The 16,940-nt window shown below is 38.6% G+C and overlaps 1 protein-coding gene across 22 annotated transcripts in view; it reads right to left on the minus strand.

Annotated features, from left to right (window-relative positions):
- The window catches only part of ens (ensconsin), a 121,780-nt gene that overhangs the window by 16,486 nt on the left and 88,354 nt on the right, over positions 1–16,940 (minus strand). For 10 of the 22 annotated variants that reach the window (XM_066732038.1, XM_066732068.1, XM_066732077.1 and 7 more), the window contains exon 2: positions 2,082–2,150. In XM_066732038.1, the coding sequence (XP_066588135.1) occupies positions 2,082–2,150 (69 nt within the window). Of the gene's footprint in view, positions 1–682; positions 743–2,081; positions 2,151–10,092; positions 10,323–11,074; positions 11,600–15,165; positions 15,393–16,940 lie in introns of those variants that run through there. The other 12 variants (XM_066732014.1, XM_066732019.1, XM_066732023.1 and 9 more) reach the window with 7 other exon arrangements.

Below are 16,940 nucleotides of genomic sequence, written 5' to 3' on the forward strand. Positions count from 1 at the left end.
GATGAGTGGAGTATGCGAGGAAGCTTTGCACACTATTGCAGCGAAACCCATAGCCACGTGCGATTTCGTACCGAATACCTCGAAACCAGCTGGTTGGAATGACAGATTCATCAGTATTTTGAAAAAGTTCTGTGATAAGCTACGAAAATATATAAATAAGAAATAAAAGGATTGCATTTGAAAAAATTAGTTTGACCTTCGTACGACCTTTCAAGGCCAAATGAATACTACCTTAATATTGTTTAAGGGGAGAGGAGAGAAAGGACTGCTTTTTATTATTAATTTATAAAATTGCATCATTTTCCAAATCATAACTGCCAAGGGGGACTATTAAATACCCTGTATAAAGTTACGTAAAAACAGACCTAACGAGGAAATAAAATCAATTTACTTTCTTTTCATCGCTATCCCTATCACATTATACGAATAGTCAGTAAATCAATGAATATGGCCAGTTGGTTACATACACACACACAAACGCACAAACAAGATTATCAAATTAGTAAGAGAAACCGGAATGCGCAAGAGCGCCTCTCAAACGCTTCAAGAAAACATACATGCATGCGCAAGCTCGTATAAAAAATATAATGTTATAAAAGTACGAGTAAAAATGTTCTCAAATGCGAAGGCTCGCAAAATTATCCACTCCGTGCATCCATAGTTGGTAAGTACCAACTTTTACCTGATAAATCAGGGGAATCCCCGTTGTCCCCGATCTGTGCAAACCAGTGCATCGTTTGTTCTAAAGAAAATAAATGTATTTGATGCATTGAACTCCATAGTTACCACTATTGGTGCTACATTCAGTCCATTCCTGACGGCGCCATTTTTAATTTAACCGATCATAAACAATTATTTCAATTTCTACTAAAGATAATTAGCATACCGTAATGTTTCGTCATAATATTGTGTATATACAGGTATTGTATTTCTTGACGTGATAAAAAAATACAGTAGACATTTTTTTTTTCAGAAGTCTTCATAAAACAATCAAAATAAAAATTGAAGATGACAGTGAAAGGCGATTAGTGCCGGATGGGCGCGGGCGGGTCGACGGAAATGCCTTTCTTCCCATGTTCAAATTATAGAAGAAACAGAGGGTTGATCCAACCGAACTTTGCTTACTGATCTCACGTTTCTGTTTGTAACTGGGTCGGCAAGGAATGCCACTTCAAAGCTTCGGCATTGAAACGTTATAACAGTTCCTTTCCTTCATCAATCTTCAACATTTTTCCACGCCAGCCAATAACAACTTTCGCGAGCACGAATAGGAATTTTTCAATCTTTTTTTTTTTCTTCAAATCGTAACGATTAAATGTTACGGAAGATTTGCTTGGTAAATGATCGCTTACACAAATTCTGATTATTTAAGAAGTTGAAAATTCAATCTTAAATTTCGAAGCTTTCACACAAAATTAATAATTTAGAATTTTGGATCTCTTATTTTGTTTCGTATAGCAATAGTATCGACAGTTTTGTCCTTCCTTTTCCGAAATGATTAAATTGCTTAGCTCACGATGCACAAAGCACGTCAGAAAACGATCGGAGGGGAATTAAAACGTTTATTAAATTTACTTGACGTATTACAATACACGGGAGAATTGCGTTTGCTATCTCTAGCTTTTCAGGTATTAGACTCCACTCATCCTCGCCCCCCCCCCCTTCTGATGCTTCTGCTGCTCTGTTCCGATCAACGACGTGATACTGATTTCCCTTCCATTCTAAATGGATATACCCAATACGCTATGTATATATATATATATACTTCAGGAAGAACCAGATTAACATCACTGTCTACCATCAATTTTAGCCAAGAATTTAATAATTCTCGTGTTCAATCTATAACAATCTCTTCGAGCATCTCGTCAAATCTATAGAATAATAATCTTTCACTATTTCGCTTAACATAATTTTAAATAGCTAAGAAAAAAGATGAAATAACAACTACCAGTCCAATAATTACAAATTCATGCTAATAATAATAATATCTAGGAGAAAGCATCATGAGATAAATACTATTTCACTAATTATTTTAATATAATTACTAATGGACATTTAAGATTCAATAGAAGAGAGCTTACCCTTCGTGAGAGAGTGGCGATTGTGTGCAGAACTGGACCTTTGGACAGTTTCTTCAGGAGCGGTTCCAGCTGAAACAAAAAATCAACAATTATAAACTCGTCTAAAACGCTATTACTTTAAGCAAAATTTGCACAGCTACTACAAACATACGCGTAGACGCAAATTGAAATTAATATACACGAGAACCTCAAGAAATCTGTCAAAATATTCAACGAAGATTGATAAAGAAGGTTTTATAGATTAACAAGCGAAGAATTATCGGAAAAACTTTGTAAATGAGATAAGACAAGCATTGGGCGAATACTTAAATTCAATATGACAAGACAAAATTTATGTGGCAGGTCAATTAGATAACTGAAGTTTTGCATAAAATTCATTGTGAAAATTATAAAACAATCGATTCTAAATATATAAATTTAAAATATTTTTGCACTCGATAAAGTCTAAAACTTTTTTTTTTGTAGATTTGAATAATTTGCTAAATTTGTATATTTTTGCTATGCTCTGATAGAAAAGTAGGTAAATAATGCTTATAGCACTTTTTCACAATCCTACCTAAAGTGTATATAACAATCAAAGGCTATGAACTCTGGTGGAGAGCACTCACTTATTCACATAATTATGTTCCAAGGGAACAATATATAATATGACTATAATTCTTCCTTTCATTGTTTTTAGCACCAGCTATCTATGTGTTGTTTTCGATGCAACAGCATTTAATTCGCGTACTTAACGCTTGGGCTGCGGTTATTATCCAATTCGAATGAAGTTGGGGTTGAAATATCGTATATATTTAGTCTTAGAACAATGTCTGCAAGTCATATATCAGTTGGTCAGCTTTATTCATCCAGTTATAATACAATGTACTACATATGCACGCGGAGCGAGGTATAGCATTGGATTATCATGAATTCGCATTAATGTTGTATTTGTAGAAGAGGCTGCTAACACGTATACACTTATTATATAAATGATGCAAATCCCTATAGGACGCGTGTTGTCTGGCAACATCCAATTTATATAGGACCTTTAGAAATTGAAAACTTACTCCAACTGCTCTGCAAGATGGGAAGTAAGAATTTAATTAATCGCGTCGTAGTGAGAATTCCCGATAATAATACCTTCGAGGAGAGAGAGAGAGAGAGAGAGAGAGAGAGAGACGTCTGGTTAAGAAATTCATGTTATAAAAACGGCGCTGTGGTGGTGATCGAATGAAGTTTCGCGACTAGGCTGGCAGCATAATTGACAAGATCGGATGAGGATCTGACGCGAGAATAAATCCTTCATGGATGTGTCGTCGTTATTGCTAAATATTAATCTGTATATGTGGTATACAGGGAATAATCTGATAAATTACTATGTAATTTCAGTGTTCCTGGAGCTGTAGGAGAGAAATATTGACGAGTGAGAAATATCGATTGGTACGATTCCAAAAAGAAGAGAATTTCCAATTTAATTTTCTCTCCGTCCCGTCTCTCACCCCCAAGGAGTGAATCTTCTAATATGCGGATAGGAGAAGAAAAAGTTTAACACATTTGCACCGACGGAACATTAATTTAAGGTCTGGTTGGCCAGCCACGGACTTTAGCTGGCGAGAATACCAAGGTGGAAAGAAACTTTCAATTTAATCAGCAGCAAATTTATTTTGTGCCTAATTCTAACAATAGTTTTCCATTGATATTTCGTTGATTTAATAAAAACTGTATACTGTCTGCTCAAAGGAATTATTCTTTTCCTATAAAAATTTTCTTAAGTGCAAATAAGACGAAATTAACGTATAATTGCAGAAATAAAGATTGATTAAAGTTAAATATTTACGTCAAGAAAAGTCTATAATCTCAATTCCTACAGAAAGTTTGTGCGCGAAGAGATTTTAATCATTGCTTTTGTAATAAACGTGTAAAGCACAGAGGGTAATAAGAGCTTTATGCGCACTCATTTACACGAGATGATAAATTATTTTTGATGTTGGGTGGAAATGGTGCAAAGTGGAGTAAAATGGTTGAAAAACAAATTACGCGCTTTGTAAAATGCACAATTTCAATATCTTTATTCTGCTTCCTCTCGCGACACTACTGCATATATGAACGTTGTGAATCGAGGACTTTCGAGAAGACGCTAGGGAAGAGACAATAAAGAAGGAAGAAGATATTTCGATTTATGGGAGTGAAAGGTACACGGTGTGCTAAACGGTGATATAGAGCTACGTCTATTCGATAAATGCGGATAAAACGAGTTTTCCTTTTAGATCGTATTTCTGGCAAGTCGCTGCTGCAAGCGTGTGCGACATTCAGTGGTAGTAGTGGTACCAACATTATCAACCGAGGACACCTCCAACACTTTGAGAATGGAAAAAGTATTGCGCCGAGTAGATAGACCGTGTTGTGTTGCACTCGCTCGCAAACAAGTAATCACCCACGTGAGAATAAGCCTACCTAAAGAGAATCACAGAAACGGAGCACGAGGTTCCCTGCAGCCTCTACTTCCGACTTTTCCACTTGGGCTTTCTTCCACCCTTAGATACAGATAGGTACACACATGAGGAGTGCGATGCGAAGTGTTACTCCACTGGATCGACACATGGTATATTCGATGTATTGGCACCTTTAGAAAATGAAGACTCCTCCTCTGTTATTTTTGCAAATCGATACTTATCTTCAAATATCCTGTTAAAATAGCTCCCGAGCACTTGAAATATGATTTTTAAGCAATTTCATGTCAACGATCATTTCTCAACTAAATAGATACACAAACACGTTAATTGCTTCCTCGCGACTTTTTCTCCGTCCAAATAAAAACTTTTGAAATGTGAATAAAAAACCAAACGAAAGCAACGTCTTTTAAAGTTCTAATTAAACGTCCAGAGAATGATTGGACTTAAATTAACGGACAGAAACTTTAAAGGCGAGTACGTAAAGATATAAGGCTACAGGAGTGCCGTAATTAGTCTTTCGAAGCAAGTTTTGTAATGATGAATTTGTAAATTTTTAAGCCATATTTATTAATACAAGGGGAGAACGATATATGTATTATAATTGATTATCTGTTTTCTGCTTAAAATAAATTATAAGCCATTGTTCGTCATAAAATTCACGAAATATTTTCCAATTTTTCAATAAAATGTCTAAACTAATTTAGTGCTCAAATTGACAAAGAGAAAGAAAGAAAGAGGGGGAAAATATAAAAGTAGAGGTATCGTCTATACAGGCTACTCAATATTTAGAAACAAAAGCAGGCTTATCCTTTCACAAAAGCTCACCGATTTCGCGCTTTCAGTGAACATATTCATAAACGTGACACGCGATCCTTTTCTCTGTCTCGTAAAGCGCTCATGCCAGTAGTGTTTACGTGAAGTGTGTTGGCAATATTCGTGGATTTTACTTGAACCAACGAGCCGCTTCTGTTCAACGAATGACAGAGAAGTGGCTAAAAAACAGAATGCGGATACATCTGCGAATGCCAATTCCACGGCTAATCCATGGCTCCAATAACAATATCTTTTGAAAGCAGCAAAACCTCTTCCTTTGTACTACTAAACCAAGTACAATAAAAAGACTTATCATAGCTTTTATTTACACAATTTTAAACTCTTTGTTATATTTTCTTTTTCACAGAAAAGTTTATTGTTCAAGAAATGATATAACAATTTATATATACAAAGCTATAAGAAGACGAAAGAAAAACAAGTTTTTCATTACATGTCTTATACAGTAAATTTTCAAGTTTCCTCTTGGTTTAATGAAAACGAGATTTGTCGGAATGCGAATAAACTAAACTGATGGAGACTCCTTTACCAAGAGACCTTTAAAAGCTCCTTCTCATAGCTGAAATAAACTTTCCAATAGACTCAGCGATATGGTTCTGATGAAGGAAGGAAAGAAGAAGACGGTCAAGCAGTTAAGGTGCTAATAAGTTTAATCCGGTTATAAAGTTGATAGCTTGTTACAAGAAGATTTTCTGGCAGATTGATCGTTAGTTCAGCATATAACAGCAGCAGAAGTAGCAACAGCAGAAAGTTAAAAGCTCGTTTTAAGATCAGACCAGTTCTATTCAGACTGATTGAAAGGATGGAAGAGGAAAAGCTCTTTGAACGTACAGGTCTATTGCTCTCGCTACTCCAAGTCGTGAAAATCGGTGTACCCTTCTTTCCTTCCGCCAGCTAGGCTTTTGTTGAAGCTCGTTTTCCATTGGCAAAGCTTCGTAACTCTGGCGTTATCAGGTTTTTTAAGCGACTTGAGAGAGGATAAAGTCATAAACCAGCTAGGAAATTGGGTCATTCTGCATGAGAACCGGCCTCAATAAGATGCCTGATTCGATAAGAGCGCTCATCCTAATTACTCGCTTCCTCTGGATTACACTTATTTTCATTTTAAACAATTGCCATCCTGGATAGATGTATAATACTTCATTGGATTTTCAAGCTCACGCGATCCATCAGTATCAGTCACCTCGAATAGCATAAATTAGGTTAAATTAATGGCCTTTATAAGAAATGGGCATAATTTTCTGAAATTAGATGGATGAAAAAGTTTTCCACAAATAAAAATTAGAAGATTGACTGTAAAATATTTGCGGCTAAAATATATTTTTTGCTTCTCTCTTCTTACATCAATTAATAAAGTATAAAAATATAATAGCAGCCTTCTACATATAACATGATGAATATATCAATTTATTGCGGAGATGGTATGAAAGGTATACGATCACGAAGCAGCTCGTTACCGAAACTTATATATTTAACGCTCTCGATTAGCGATACAATATTGCAGAATTTCCTTCTCGGTACTCTGGATGAAAAATGATTGTTAGGAACAGTGGCAAGATGGATTCCGTGTATTCCATTGATGCTTTTATGTCTTGGTAATATACTAGCCATATCATATCGGATTTGAATCTCCAAGCGGCAAAGCCAACATAAAGTCTCTCCTCTTTACTTTGATCAAGAAAATATCCGAGAGTATCAAAAACCATCTTTTTCTTATAAAACAAAATATTCCCACTAGCAGAAACAACTTTGAACTCTAGATTTGTATTTATATAGTTATTTACAGTTCACTTATTAAACTGAATAAATTATAGGATTGAATAAAATGAATATGATTGATAAAAAGTGTGCGATAGGTATACAGGCTGTGATTAAGCGAAAATTGAACGCAGCGGTGTGAGTTTTTGTGAGACAATCTCGTGTCAAGCATGACATAGTGGAATTGATGAGGACTTTCATAAGGCCTCGTATCTCTTCATGGTTTCCTGATGCATTTGATGAGGTACGACTACGAGAGTGGCAGCTTTGCTATGTAAATGTAGCAACTTGGAGAGGGATATTCCGAAGCCTTCTGAACTCAGACTTTCGCTTTTTGTACACATGGAAATTATTATAAAGTTTCATTTCCTCTAATCATACACGTACTTCACAAACGCCTTCTTTCATCCAGAAATCAAAAAGTTCACCTAAACTTTTTCGCCGAGTTACCAAATTTATTAGATCATTTCAAATATAGTTTTAAAAGCTGGCGAATTAAAGCATAACTATAAACGTAAATGGAAGTTTATTCTTATATGCAACTTTCATTTGTAGGTAAGTAGATGGGGGGTGGGGAGAATGATAAAAAGTTCACTTATCAAAAGCAGTTGAAAAATATTAGACAGTTATAAAATATTTCTATTTTCATTCACTTGTATAGAAATATGATATATTTGTATAGTTTATGTTGATACAAAAAGAGTGTACGTGTTAAAAGTATATATTTGTGGAAGACGCTAATATCCATTTTAAAAGTGATAAGAGGGGCCGCCGTGGGTGGGAAATAAAAATCTTCTATAAAGAGGGCTGCAGTCGACGGCAGAGACGACGGTATCATTTGGTTTGCGCGCGTTCCTCGTTCTTAAAAGCTGCTTGCATCGATAGCTATTCTGACACTGATTTACGTTCGTGCTGCCATTATTCGTTTTGTACGCTTCGGGGTTTTCCACTCGAGAGAAGCGTATCGTATCGCATATATTGAGTGGAAAAAGGCGAGCAGCCAGACAAATCTGTCAAGAGCTCGTCGGGTATATGTGTGTGTCCAAAGACTTGGCAAACCTCGAAGGTAGCTTCACCACTTTTATATGACGGTGAAAGCGCGCATAGACTCCCCAAAAGACTCGATCTCTCCAATAAACTCGGATAAACCTTATATAATATAATTAAATTTACACACGCACGCACCTACACACACTAGATTCTAAATAAGTTAAACTCTTGGAAATTCGAATGAGAAATTTTTACTCACACAGAGTTTTCTCTCTTTTTTGTTTTTAAAGAATAATAATTTTTTTAGATTCATGAAAAAAAGTAGTAAATATAGTACCGATGTGGTTATAGCGATGAACTATAAATTAAACAGGTTACGTAAATTTAATCTAAAATAGATATCTTGAACGTTTCCATCAAATTTTATAGCCGAGGGACAATGTTCGAGATAAAGGGAGGGAACCACGAGGATGGATTTCTTTCGAAGGGATCGGAGCTCGATATGAAAAGGTATGGCTGACGGAGGACGACACCTTTGACTAACGGATAGGGAACGTATTACCAATTGAAAGCTAGATTGAAAGACTCTTATCACGCCTCAAGTTGCGCTGGCATTCATCTCGTCTCTCTCCCTCTTCAGCAGTGACATATCCAAATGGTTCATCGGAATAATAAGTTGTTTTGACCTCGAAGCTTATCTTAGTATCAAATGAACTAAAATATCGTGGATGCTGCTTCAATTTCTCCTGTGTTTTCGCTTTTATGCTTTTATGATTATCGTATAAAAGTGCTTTCTGATAATAAAAGCTAAAGATGCGGTGGACAATATATCTCTCCAGTAAAATCCGAGGATTTATATTCTATCGAGTAAAATGGATGCATTCTAGTCCATTATAAGTTAAACTTGGATGAAATTGAAAGATGTAGTAGATCTTAACAATATCGATATTATCCTATAGAGTAATTTAGCAATTAAAGTGATACAATAATTCGCACGATATTTAGAAACTCGTAGAAATTCTTGCTGTGCAAATATAATGTAGCTGAAAATAATCAGAGAAATTGGGTCAGTTGATAACGAATAATTTAATTAACTAATTGAACTTGGTACATATTTTGATGATAAAGTTCTAATACGAGTTCTAAGTGATGACGAATCCAGGCAAATTAAATAATGGATTTGTTGAAAGATTTAGGGTAATTCGGAGAATTTGGTCGTTTCTTTTTTCAGTTATCGTTTCAATGAAAAATGAAGCTGTGATCAGCAGATTTCCGGAAGGGAGGGTGTTACGGCATCAAAAGTTCTTGGCAAAGTTAGCGAAAAGGGAAAAGCTTGATTACAATGTATATATATATATAAGCATTTACTTTTCAGGGATAAATTACTTATATGTTCATCAGTTGTGCAGACGTACCTTTTAGCTCTTCGCTTATGCTCATGTAAAGTCCACAGTCAATACGTCAACATGCACATAAGCTACGTGAGCATACCTTAGAAACTTTTCAATCACAGAATTAATCTGTATAAAACTTTTTCTATCAGAATAGGTCAGTATTTTCCGAGCAGAAAAGCTGGAAAAAGTGGAAAAGCACCCAACAAAGGTCCGACTCATCAGATCGCACAATCCTTTCCGAATCCTTCTAAATATTCCAGGGATTAAAGTATTTTACATAGTAGAAAAACTTTCGAATACCAATAAAATTTCTTTGAATATTTGAGCCGAAAAAAACGTGCAGATGAGTTTTCAGGATCAAAGGGGACAAAGGAATACCTATACTGAATATTGGGACAATATTAATTATTATTGAAGAGAAGAACAGAGAGAAGCACCTTATGATTTTCTTAAGTAGTAAATTTGATCAAAGTACACAGTTTGGGATCTCTCGTAGAGATTAGAGTATGAGCGCGAAGAGAATTTATTTTGTATAAGTTTATAAGCTAAGAGAGGAGATTTATGCGAGATATTTGGTAGAGAAGGTAGATTTTTTGGATATACCTTCGTCGCCAGAAGTTGAGGAGTTGTCCTCGGGTTCGGGCGACGATGTTCCGGAGGAGTTCCTGGAATGTCTTGATGAATACTCGAATCGAGATTCCTCGGGAGAAAGGGATCTATCCCTGAACTTCTTTGTCCCACGAGATACTTGGGACGAGCTTCGCCGGCATTCTCGTGCTTCGAGTCCTGGCAATCGTTTGCTAAAGTCCGTTGGTGCTGCTGCTGGTCGCTTCCTGACCCAGGACATCCTCTTTTTAAAATCCAATAGAGTCACGGATTCCGAAAGCTCACGTCATCCCGGCCTCGCTTTAAACGCAGCTGCTTTTTCGTTCGTTTAATAAATATATATGAAGAAGTTGGTACGCGCGGCGGCGGTGCTGCTACAATTGGAATGGCACGTTCCAGAAATATATCAAAGTAAATTCAGGAAAGTCTCTCGAGCTTGAACCCTTCGCATAATAATTTTCCACGAGATTACTATACCTACCGAGTTTCACTCTTTCTCTCCTTTATGTCCTACCCCTCTCTCGCGAAAAAAAAACTCTGCTCGCCGACAGGGGGTGTCCTCTTTTAAATAATGGCTTGAAATATTTGCTAAGAATGAGATTCGTACGAACGAAGCGATTATCGATAAAAACTATTGTTTGATGGTTCAAACAGGGACAGAGAACCGTGCCATGGCATGTTTATGATCATAATAAAAGGTCCTTTGGAAGCTACAACTCTTTTCGAACGTCGAAGAAAATTTGGCGAACATTACTTAAATATAAAGCAGAAATAATATTTAAAAAGAGAGAAATGTCTCTGTCGATCGCATAGTGACGTCAGTATAGTAGTAAAAAACTGATCCGTATAGGTATAGAGATGCGTGTACATCGCGAGGAGACACTTATTTTAGAGGTGAGAAGGGAACGTGAGCATATCGGAGCCGTGGCGATCGCGGAGTTTGAGATTCGAGTGAATGAAGATTTCTGGTCGTTCGTACTCTCTGATTTGATGGTTGGGAGCAGGGGCGCAGCAGGTAGTCGAGTTCCTGGCGGTGGGGGCGACGATGAGGGTGTGTGCGGTGGCGGCGGAAGACGAGGACTGATGGTCTCTATCCGCGGTCCCGGGGACGGGCGTCCGTCGTCGTCCCGGCGAAGGAGGCGACGTGCACGCGTCCTTGACCTCGTCGGTAGCCGTGACACGACGGCCATTTGCCAGGTCAGCATTGCTACAAGTTTTTGCCTCCTTGGAGGGTGAAGGTGGCGGACTCGTCGGTGGCGATGGGGAGAGGCTTCGTGCACGAGCGGAACTGTAGCACACAGCGGCCTTCCGCAGAGTCTCCCTGCACAGCTCGGAGAACATGCTTTCTCCCCCATGGCCCTTCCGGACCCGTTTAATTCTTTCTTTCTCGCTCCTTTCCTTTCACCACACTACATCCTTATTTTATAGGATATCGGCTGCGATTCACCCACACCACCAAAGTTCACGGCCCTTTCTGCGAGCTCGATGCGAAAATCACAGATCACTGGGAACAACGCGTTTTTAGACAAACTCTTGACGATATATCACCAACAACGGCATAACGCGACCGGGTAACAGTAATCTTCCTGCCTCCTCCTCCCTTCCACCTACCCGCCTAAAAAAAATCGGCCTCGCAGAGCGCTCTTAAAGCGCTTGCAATTGTTTCGCATTTAGGCTCGCTTTGGGCGTTTTCCGGTACTATTACGAGCGCCTTCCGAGCGACTTGCGAGCGCCTCGGGAGCGCCTTGCCAGCGCCCTGAAGGCGCTCGCAAGGCGCTCGTAATAGTACCGGAAAACGCCCAATGCGAGTCTAAACGCGAAACAATTGCAAGCGCTTTCCAAGCGCTTGCGAGCGGCTTTAGAGCGCGCTCTGCGAGGCCGATTTTTTTTAGGCGGGTACTTCCCGAAATGTTAGTCATCGTCCTCTTAAGCAACAAATTCCTGGCAATTCGATGTATCGACTTACTACAAGTCACTTGAAAAAACAAGAAAAGATGCAGCTAAGAAAAATCAGCCAAAGTGCAAGTTCGATCGACTTACACACTGTAAATCTCCTGTGATAAATATATATGAGCTGGCTATTCCAGCTTGAAACTTCGGACACTTTCGTAAAGCGCTGTATCGGGCGAGAGGGACTGAAAATCGACAAGCGTAGCTCATAATAAAACCGTCTTCTGGATTATCGCCAGGTCTTGGAAAAAATTATAAAGCAACGCTGACGGCAATATGGAGAATGATGATATATATAATAGTACGTAAAGGGGGTAATGTTTATTTAAAAACTTTTCGGTTCGTGACCAGGAAGATACAAAATAATGAACGACTGCAATGGATGAGACGATAGATCAAGTACATTTTTTGGAAAGCCTTTTAATTGAAGTAGTTGAAAAGTTTGCAATAAAAAATGGGTGGTCCCATTCAAAGAAATAAAGGTGACTTTGAAATGCTCTTTCAAATTGAGTCGCAATAAAAACTACATAAACTTCCCGACTCTGCTGAAGCCATATATATGAAATAGGCATTTTCTACTTTTTTTTTCTTCCACACTTTCGAAAATACAAAAAAATTCGAACATTTTAAAATAAACACCTAATTGCTATATAACTATTGTACATCCATTTTATGGAGCCGCGGTATTTCAATTGATTAAAATTTGCGTGATTTCTGATGCTCTAATTCGTCAGGTCTCTAAAAACAAATTCCGGATACAAATAGCTATTAGGAGAAATGGGGCAAAGTTTTCTCCAGCCAATAACGGCTGGGAAACGGTATATATAGGAAGAAATTACTGGAGTGCGGTAGGAAACGTTTGGAAGCGAAGGTTGCGAGGAGTTTCAATGTTGAATCGTGCCCTACCTGCTAATACGGGAATTGCAATTGGTTGGTTGATGTTTGAATAAAAAAAACATTTAATAGACGGCTGGCAAATATTGGGAATAAAGCTGCGAAATGTAATTTCGGAAAATTCGGGAAATTCGGTAGATTCGGTAGATTTGAAATTGTAAAGAGGTAAGAATGGTTTGAGCGAGGCACGCCTCAGGTGTTGCATGGAGAGTAAGATGGAGAGAGAAAAGGAATTAATGATAGGTGAGGCTATACAGCGCAGCTAGGATGGAATGCAATAATTGCACGCTCGTCTTAGGACGTTTGAGCGTATGTAGTGGTAACTCGGCCTAGGAGCGATAGTGCGCAAGGCGAATCAGTTAATTGGATTGAACAAGTTGCAGCAACGTTTCTCCAATTCAAGGGTGAAGAGTTTAAAGTCACGAGCTACACAGACAGATCTATCTGGTTTCACGCTTTAAATGAAAAAATTGGTGAAATTAATGAAAGGGGAAAGCGCCCATTTTCGGATTAGGATTCTTTTCTATTTCAAGAAACTATTAAACTTGGGCCAGAAAGAAAGAAAGAAATAATCGAGAGCTGATCCGTAAGATTATTTCTCTCCAACAAGTAATTGCTTTTGTAGCAATGCGAAAAAAGTAAACTGCTCTCAGTCAGAGACAGTTACGATTCGACCGAGACTATTAAAAATACTGCCGCACAAAAATTAAAAGCACAACAAGTGAAACCCTGATCGAACCCCTTGGAAATTGGATTATGTGAAAATTACACTATTTCAATCCAATACCAACTTCAAATCAGTACAAATTTCTTAATAAAATGAATTATCTTGAAACTCTGGTGTGTACAGTCAATGAATGACGAAGAAACAATCGATACTGCGTGAAACGCAGAAACAGAACAATGCCTTATCCTTTCTCTGACATTCACAGTGTTCTCCTCGCTCCTTTCACACATATATATTGAGAAAGAGGATTACGCGTGAAAAAAAAAGAAACACTTTTATTGCAGTACCGCTTCATTTCACTATTCTCATTTCTGTAAGCACTGGGTGTAAACAGGTATGCTGCTGCTACTTTTCACCATAGCACTACGCTCTTCTCGCTTCAACCAAAATTAACAGTAAAATTTTGTAAGAAAGCTACTTATATTTCATCTAAAAATTTCCCTCTGAGATTTCTTGGTTATTGCAGGGATTTATCAAAGGGGAAAAACAAGGTTTTAGCACGGTATAATTTTTATTAGGCTTGTACAGCAAGCTAAGTTTTATTTTACGATGTGTATATAGTTGATAATTTGCTTGTCATTGTTTTTCACGATAAGGCAGAAAAATAGCTTATTTTATTTTTGAAAGAACAAAGCGTAAGATTAAAAATATGGGGACTTGTAGTAAAATGGACCTTGAGTGTTTAAAAAGTGAGAAGATTCTTGACTCTAGTTTGTTCAATTATTACTGTACATTATTTTCTATCTTTCGTGAGAAATGCCAAGCATAGACGCTTAACTTGAACATTCACTTCGCATACCAACTATGGGAGTAATATCTCAGCTTTGCATTTAGCTATCTCGAGAGATCCTGCACTAGAGAGAGAGAGAGAGAGAGAGAGAGAGAGAGAGAGGAGAAATATACATCCAATATTTCCCCTACCACTAATTGGCAAATTTTCTAATTTCTCTTCCTACATCTTTATTTATTGAGAAAATAATTCCTCTCGATGAAGAATTTTTTTGCCGTATATATTTGATTACATGCAGAGTTTTCCAATTGCTGCAATATTTAATATCCTATAGTATTCAATTACCGCTATAGTCTTCAGCCAATTGAGCTTGGACAAACATTTCCACGTGTATTAAAATTAACGTTGAGCTAATGTTTTATCGTTACTCCACGAGATCGAATGAAATTTTACGACTTGGTTCAATTTAATAATCAAGGCCCGATGAAATTCTGGAAATTAATGAAAAAGACTCGTGAATATAGATATGCATCTATTATTGGAAAGCAGACTTTCGACAGTAGCTCGCAATTTTATCAAACTAAACCTATCCGCATGTTAAATGTATAGAATTTCGTTAAAATCGCTGGAAAACAAAAGTTGATTCGTTAACATGCGATATCTCGACGCGTGGAAGTCATAGGAATGTTCGAAAAATGTATCAAATAATGTAGCGAGTATTGAGGCAAAAAACGTGATGTTCGAGGAGGCAGGAGATAATTCGTCGCACCTGGTTGCCAATAATCACGATACGTTTTTTGTTTCGCGTCATTTTTCCACCGTCGCTGAGAGAACTACATCTGACCAAGAGACGGTGAATCGCAGAGAGAAAGATAGTTAAATTGACTGGAAAAACAGAGTGTATGAGAAAGAGAAAGAGAGAGAGAGAGAGAGAGAGAGAGAGAGAGAGAGAGGGAGAGGGAGAGGGAGAGTTTTCGCGGCCGTTTCGCGAGCTTTCCAGGCAAGAACTGAGCTTGCGAGAGACGCGAAGAGAGCGCAACGTAACGCAACGCGAACATATAGTGTTGGAGGCGACGGCGACGGTGACGCCGCCGCCGCCGCCGACGCCGACGCCGTTGTGAAATTCTGCGCCGCCGCTACCACCACCACCACGCCGCCAAATCGCCTGCTGAATTTAAAATGTTCAGGGTTCAACGTATCTTCGATACTATACGTACATAAAATAACTATACTATTCATCCCTCGATACCCAAGAGCTACAGGTAACTCCAAACTCTTTAGTTGACAAATAAATCGATTTTTAACTCGAGAAAGAAAAAGCGTCTAAACCCTGGAGATGCGTTAATATTTTATACAATTGTTCGATAGATAAGAATCGGTTGGCCAGAGCTGTGGTTCGCACAACCACTGACTCGATATTTTTCACCAAACATAGTTAATTCCGAGCGACGTTACTGCTGGATAATTGAGATAGCGCAGTTAAATGATGAATCGAATGGATGGTTTTATGGGGAAGCAAATCAATTTAGCAGGCAAGCATCCATGGCTTCCAGGGGGAGCAGGGGGAAGCAGGGGAACAGACCAAAGTGGTTTAACGATGGTCTATGCAATGGTTAGCCATATCTGACATATGGGACACTTAGGAATTTCAAGCAACTGGCCTGGTCGCCTCTCTCTCTCTCTCTCTCTCTATATATATATGTATATATAGTGCTCCTGGATATCCCTGGATTCGGTGGAGCAAGGTCTCGGCATCTCCTCTCGCTTCCGTACTAGCTGGTGGCGCTGCTGTTCCATCGATCAGCCGTAGTACCACCCTCCCAGATCGTTGTATCCTACACAACCCCACCCTTGCAACATCCAACCTCCTCCTACACACGCGGATCGATCGATTCACCTGCACTCGCTCCGTCTAATTCAGATCCGTCTGGATTTCACTTGATTTTACGTCAATTTACGTAAATTTACCTCATTTTACTCTGGAGAATGCTCTCTTCCCTCGTCGTAGCATCATTGCTCGACACCCATCGTGCCTCCCATTTACAGGATTCGCGCAGTGAGTACATCAAAGCGCCAATGCTTTATGTACAGGAGCGCCTCTTTCCCTTTCTGAAAAATTCAAGGTCATCAATGCGGGATGGAATGACCTTGAATCTCCCAACGGTGCAAACACCACGTTGAGCTTTCTCTGCTCAATTATTGAGAATTTACAGGGAATGAAAGCTTGGGGAGAGAGGATGTGGGGTGTGGTACTCGTGGTGGATCTTTAAGGTCGCGCGCGTTGATCGTTAACCTTGAGAGTCGGGTATGGTTCATTGATCCTCCGAGGAATTTAAGAAGCGGCACGTAGAATTCTGGGCGGTTCCACCAACACCGGGAGAAAAGCCGAAGCTTTGTATGTGTGTGTGTATGTGCACTCGTGTGCTAATGGCAAAAGGGATTCTAGTCTCGCTTTTACTGGAGCTAGCACCTACTTGGATATATACAGTGTTGAACTCAAGAGTTCTTCAGGATCGATAACCTTGATGCATGCGTGTCCACCGG

The sequence above is a fragment of the Prorops nasuta genome, unplaced genomic scaffold (assembly GCF_024137725.1).
Source record: "Prorops nasuta isolate Cenicafe-Biocafe unplaced genomic scaffold, Cenicafe_Pnas_1.2 PNAS00002, whole genome shotgun sequence".
In the NCBI taxonomy this organism is placed as follows: domain Eukaryota; kingdom Metazoa; phylum Arthropoda; class Insecta; order Hymenoptera; family Bethylidae; genus Prorops; species Prorops nasuta.